We start from the raw sequence: 6,697 nt of genomic DNA on the forward strand, positions 1-6,697 counted from the left end.
GTTATTATTTTTTTAGTATTATAAAGTTTATTTTTTCTATGGGGAAAAAAAATTCCGACTTTAGATGATACAAGTACTAAAAATTTAGTTGCTTTTGTTCAAATAATCATGCCACTCACATGTGATGATATGATTGCAAGACATGTATCAAACTATCGTCTATTTGTTAATGTTAGTTGTCGACATCATGAATTAATGTACAATTGATTAACTTATGAATTGGAATTGCGTAATAGTATCAGTTGCCTAAAAAAAAGTTATTTTTGAAAAAGATTATGGGGTATATTAAATACAATCTAATTGAACTTGTATATTTTGGAGTCTTCTTTTCGGGAGATATTTTGGTTCTGAAGAACTTTTGCTACTTTTTAATGTTCGAGTTTATGATCGTGAGGTTCCATCTCAATCATTCCATCGCAAACATCATTTGATCAAGATCTATCATATAATATCAAGACACCTATCAACCATACTCGAGTGATAGGATCATGTAATAAGAACATAAAATGATAATCCTACAAATATGATTTCGAAATGCACCTTATAAGATTACTCTTGCGTGGTCCTAGTCCACGATAATATTAGTGTAAACCCAAAATCATTAATTTTCTCCAGCACCCTCTTAATGTATATAAAGACCTTTATTGTTCATATAGTGATTATACACCAAATTTCTTAGATAAATACCCATTTTTTGAATAATGGTAACCCTATTTTTTAAAAGTGATTGTGACTTAAAATGAACATTAATTATTCAAGCACAACATTTATCGACGACACAAATTTGATATTTTTTCTCATAATAATCCTAATAAATATGCCAAAATAAATTAGAAACAAGTTGTTGACCTTCTTTTACACATGGTCCACAATAAATTTGTGGACCAAATCCATTTAAGAATTGATGACAGGGATTTGAAAAACTAGCCATACTTGTTGATCTCTCAAACAAAGTATTATGTCATAAGTGATTAGTCAATTTGGAACAAAAAAAAACAAAAGGTCTTGCGCGCACAAGGTGCACAATAAATTTATTGTACACCAATATAACTTTTACTCATTTTCTTGTAACTTTAACTTAGTTTTGATTAACTTTTATATTAGTAAAAAAAAGTTGATAGATAAACATTTTAAAGGGTTATATGATTAATTTTATACATTATTAGTGATTTTGAAGAAATAAGTTTTATTAAAATGAAAAAAAAATTCACTAAAAAATAGATAACTTTTACATATATAAGCTTGACTTTTAAGCATTTTGAGTTAACTTTTACTCCAGTGTACAAGTGTACAATATTTATTGTACAACCCTTGTAAATAAGAATTTGTGAAAAACCACTCTCAACTCTGATCCGTTCACTATCTTTAATTTTCTGTTTTTACACAACTAAAAATCAAAATATAAAAACTAAAAAAAATAGTTTTATGTTTAGTTTCGAAACCAAAATATACCATCTTCGAATGTTCAACTCTACAACAACAGTTTTTATTTCTAAAAGCCAAATCTTTAAAACTCGTTATATTTGATAATATGCTTCTCTATAACTTTAGGCTTTAGGCATCCCACCTCGAATCATCTCACTATTTGAGGAGGAATTTTCTTCTCCAAATCAATCTTGAAGACATAGTAGTAGTAGATTCGTTTTCCTCTTTATGCTTCCAGATTAAATGAATGAATAGTGAGATGCTACAGCAAAGCAAATCGTCCGATAAACAAAGAATCAAACATTAGCATCTTACTTAGTAATTTAATTATCATTTTTAGTCCTGAAAAGGAAAAGGAGAGCATAAGTATAAAAGGGAGACAGACACAGCCACAGCCACAGCCACAGCCACACAGGATATTTGCATACAGGTTAGCTGAGATACAAAGCACGCGTTAAACAGCGGGATAGCAGCAGCGATGGCAAGAACGAGTTTATTTTTATTTATCAATATTTCTAGTTTTCAGACATTATCAGAATCATATCGTAGAATCGAAAAATAATACTGGACTGTATATCTATCTACTTCATAAACGCCAAGCAATGGCTACTCCGATCCCCCTATGTATGTGTAAAGTTGGTAGTTGTTGTTGTTGCTCCATAGTGTGACTAAGCATCAGAGAGTTTTTCAGGCATGCGAGGAACGTTCTGCCATCCTGTACAGTGCTGTAGAATATGTTTGAGGGACTCAGTAGGTGGTTCCAATGTCCACTCACTGTAAAACTCACTAGGATGAAACACGGTCTCTTCATCCTCCAAAGCCGTTACACCAGATACAGCTCCATTTAAAAATAGGTCTCCTTCTGATATTATGCTCCCAGTAGCTTCTTCTTCTTTATCGGCGGCCTGCATTAGATGGCAGATTGATAAATTGACAATCATGATCATTATTAGTTTACTACTTCCTAGTACTAATCCCAGAAATATACAATTGTATAGTGTTTATATATAGATCCCATTAGTATAGTGTTAAGCTTAAGCAGCCCAAATTGTTCAGCGACATAATGGTGCATATAGGACATCTTCCACAATGACAACCAGCATCTCAAAGGACACACTCAGATCCCCAGGTGTAAAACAACTACTATCCTGCCATTTCTAATTTTATTGTTTACATTGACATCCATGCACAAAATAATTGATGGATGGATGGATGGATGGATGGATGGAGTGCAAATTCAGATTCTTCATCCCCTAAAACGCAGCAGTAAGTTAACTACACGAGGGTTAATCCAGGTAAAGCTGTCAAAGTTAAGAAATTTACTGGTGGATCTGGAAAGTTTCCAAGAATACAGGTCAGGTAAAATTCAGAGAGCCACCACAGTCCCTAGCCTTGCCCAAGTAAATACTCCTTCACCCAGACACAATCCACCCAAAAGTTGACAATTAAGTGAAACATCAAACTTGCATAATGACCATGATTTTTGTTAACTTACTGTCAATAATAGTAACTCCTATTTTCTTTTCTTTTTCTTTTTTTTTATGAAGGCCAATATCAACGAAGATATGGATTACTAAAACCTTTGCACAGACCTTAGGTTTTACTGATGACATTTTCTTGTTAACTTAACACTTCCCGTCTTGATTGAAACAACTTTTTATAGACAGAACCAGGACAAACGAAAAACAGCATTCATGCTTATCACGTAGCCTTATTACTGAAAAAGACCTCTCATGCATACCATGTAACATAATACTGATGAGACTTCTGTTTATGATAGCAATTTTAAGCTCCGGTACAATGGCGAATAGAGCATTACAGAGATGGTTATGAGGGGACCCAACATCAATAAGCACGAACAGATACAGCAAACTAATGAAGCCCCAACAGATACAGAAACTACTAGTTATGTACAATACAAATTAATAAATTATGCAGATAAAGTGAAGCAGGAAGACAAGGAATCTGGTACATGATTCATTAACAAGAAAAGTTCATACCCTCAGGAAAAGATTGTAGTTCGCACTATACTATTAGAAACATACAAGCTACACAATCCGGCTTAAATTAAGTGGAAAGGAAGTTATCGTGACAGTTATGCATAATAGCACATCTGCTTCATTAGGTTTCCTTTATAGTTTTAGTTCATTGCAGATGGCTATTGCAATTGGCAATAATATTTAGTCTAAACCAGCGTGATCTCAGAAAGCAAAACAAAAACACTCTAGAGCATTGTCACCTTTCTCACATAGGATAATTATATAACTACCATCTGCATCACAAGGAAAGAGAAGGGTAGAAATAAAACATTCACCTTCTCTGTGTAGTACAGAAACACTGATTTCTTCTTATCAGCTTCATAAATGTTGCACTGAGAATATACCTGAGCACAGAGGAGAACATCACAGTCAAGCTAATAGGGAGGCTAACTTCTTGAAGAGAGATGCTATTATTGAGGTTATAGCACAGAACCTGAGATTCTACACTGGCACAGACAGCATATATACCCCAACCCCTGGTGTAATTATTGTAAAGATGAACTTTTCCAAATCTCAAGCGAGGATGTCTCTGCCGAGTTCCATCAAAAAAGCAATGGTGAATAGTCACCCGAATGCATCTATCGTCAACATGAGAAGGATCTGCTCCAATGAGCATTGTTTTGTCATGCTGAGAGAAATGACACCTGTGAGCATAAGAAAGATATTGAACCAATTAACTATGCTACTATATTACTTCCTCTGTCCAAAAATAACGACCAGATGCTTTTGATCAACAAAAATGTAACTTCGTCAGGAATTCAACGCAAATAAAGCAAGTAAATTTCCAAAAACTTCACTTAAAAGTCATACCTCGCAGTTCAAATAGTGCAATTAATGTTATCTTAGGCTATGTTTGGTTAGAGGGTCTTACAGAATCTTAACCAAGATTAGTCTAACAAGTATAAACATTGGTTATGAATATGATGAGTGTAAGTTCAGTATAAAACATTGCCTTAAGAAGTAATAATCGGATGAAAGGAATAAATGATATTGCAAGTAGAATAAGTTCCAAGATACACTGACTGACCTAGAAATAGTGATATCAGTACTTTGTCTGGTGATGTCTATGAGGCCGTCATCATAATCACGCAAAGTGCAGCGATCAATCCATATATGCTTAGAATTAGGTTTGATCTGAATCCCATCAACATCATGCCCCCTGCCACCTTCAAACTCTAGATTGCATATTATCACATGCTCACATTCCTTCAGCCTTAGCCCTTTCCCAGTGAACTTAATTCTTTGCCCACGACCATCAATCGTCTTATAAGATGACACATTCAAGTACGACCTCAGTTCAATTGTACCTGAAATTTCGAAGACAATCCAGAGTGGTTCTTTTCTCCGACACGCTTCTCTTAGCGATCCAGGTCCATCATCTAATTCAAGCAACACCCAGAAACTACAATACTATCATATCAAATTATTAACAATTTGTCATAGCAATTATCAATCTCATAGAAACAAAAATGATCCACATAAACCACTTAAACACTCAAATGCCCTCATCAAACCTAACATAAAAGATTAATTAAGTTTATTTAGAGGAAATATTAATGAATTTCACATTTGTAGCAAACTAAATTGATACCCGTAATTCAACCTTTTCTAACTACTTTGTATTGCAATTCAAATTCACAATTCATTGCTTTTAGTGATGTTCATATTGACTTTCTCGCAAAATAGGGGGTAATTTTAACTTATTTCCCTTCCTCCTCAATTTCGAAAGGAAAATGATTTACGTAGCTCTCTAAATAGCATAATTGGGTTACTGCCATACTGAAAAAGAGATTCTAAACATAAAATAATCCAAATTGAAAGCAATGTAATAAAAAATCAATTTAAAGAACCCAATAATTTCCACAAATGATCAATTAAAAAAACGAAAAAGAAGGTAAGAAGCGAAGACTGACCAGAGAGGGTGGTGACGTGAAAAAGGGGGCCGTGAAGACCACCAACGGAGTGGCGGCCAAAGCCCTGAGCTTGGCCGGAGAGAGAGCGTAAACAAGAGTCGACATGGGAGTAGGGCAACGTCAGCGCCATTGATGAAGAAGAAGAAGATTGAGGTTGAGGAATGAAGGGAGGAGGAGGAGGATGATGAGGTTGGTATAAATAGTTAGGATTTGAAGGGAGAGGAATTGATGAACCTTCCACCTGTTGCTGCTGTTGTTGTTGTGGATTATGTTGCCGGTTTTTGCGATTGGAGTTTCCCATTTAAATTTATTGGGGGGTTTTAATGTTGGTTTTGCGGTTTCCACCTGTTACTTCTAAAACTCTGCTAATGGGGAATTTATAACGGAAAACACTGTTTTGTAAGAGTATCAAACTTTAATGGAAGTCAATGGAATGGGGAATTTTACATTTTGGGGGATGGGGTTGTCTTATTGTCGGCAGAGAATATTGTAGATATTTTTTTTCTTTTTTGTTTCCACTCAGGATTATTCTTGTATGGACCTGATTCACAATAGTATTATTGTGGATAGTCAACAATTTACTATAACGCTCCTTTTGCCGTCCAAAAACAAAAACACTCCTTTTGCATACTCCCTCCGTCTTTTAATATTCTTTCCGGTTTGATCGGTACAGAGTTTTATGCAATTTAATTGTCTTCTTAATTTATTAGGTGGTAGTTAATAGTGATATATTTTTTAAATATAGTTAGTGAAAAATTTGTCAAATAAAAGGGTGGAGTGGGGGTGGATGAAATTTTTTAATGTTTTCTTTAGGAAGTAGGAATATATGTGGGTCCATAGTAAGTAAGATAAATGATATAATATTAGTAGAAGTATGTCATTTATAGAAACGAGAAGAATATTAAGGGACGACTTTATAAGGAAAGCGGTGCGAGTATTAAGGGACGGAGGGAGTACATAGTAACATTTATTGTTTACATAAGCTATCTATCATTATACTAAAACAGACACCGGAAATGACACGTGTCATTTCCCGGTGTAGTTTTTTCCCGCCAAAACTTTTTTTTATTATTTTCCTTTAAAAAAAAGTGATGTTACCTTTTATAGGACACTAAGATAGAAATAAAATAAAAATATCATTCAGTTACCATAAAAGTTACTACTCCCTCCGTCCCTTAATACTCGCACCGCTTTCCTTTTCGGGCCGTCCCTTAATACTTGCACCGCTTCTATAAATGGAAATTTATACCAATATTTTATTATTTCTCACACTTACTTACTAACCCCACCTACACCCTATTCCCCACAAAAAATCATTTA

The 6,697-nt window shown here is 34.4% G+C and overlaps 1 protein-coding gene across 1 annotated transcript; it reads right to left on the reverse strand.

Annotated features, from left to right (window-relative positions):
- Window positions 1–1,904: 1,904 nt before the first annotated feature.
- On the reverse strand, window positions 1,905–5,785 carry LOC110788777 (probable pectate lyase 4). Its single transcript, XM_021993415.2, has 5 exons — window positions 5,378–5,785; window positions 4,492–4,843; window positions 3,898–4,108; window positions 3,740–3,808; window positions 1,905–2,330 (listed from the first exon to the last, which is right to left on the reverse strand). Exons 1-5 carry the CDS (start codon window positions 5,676–5,678, stop codon window positions 2,094–2,096), a joined length of 1,170 nt encoding a protein of 389 aa, XP_021849107.1. The 5' UTR covers window positions 5,679–5,785; the 3' UTR covers window positions 1,905–2,093.
- Window positions 5,786–6,697: the final 912 nt, after the last annotated feature.

The sequence above is a fragment of the Spinacia oleracea genome, chromosome 6 (assembly GCF_020520425.1).
Source record: "Spinacia oleracea cultivar Varoflay chromosome 6, BTI_SOV_V1, whole genome shotgun sequence".
Lineage (NCBI taxonomy): Eukaryota > Viridiplantae > Streptophyta > Magnoliopsida > Caryophyllales > Amaranthaceae > Spinacia > Spinacia oleracea.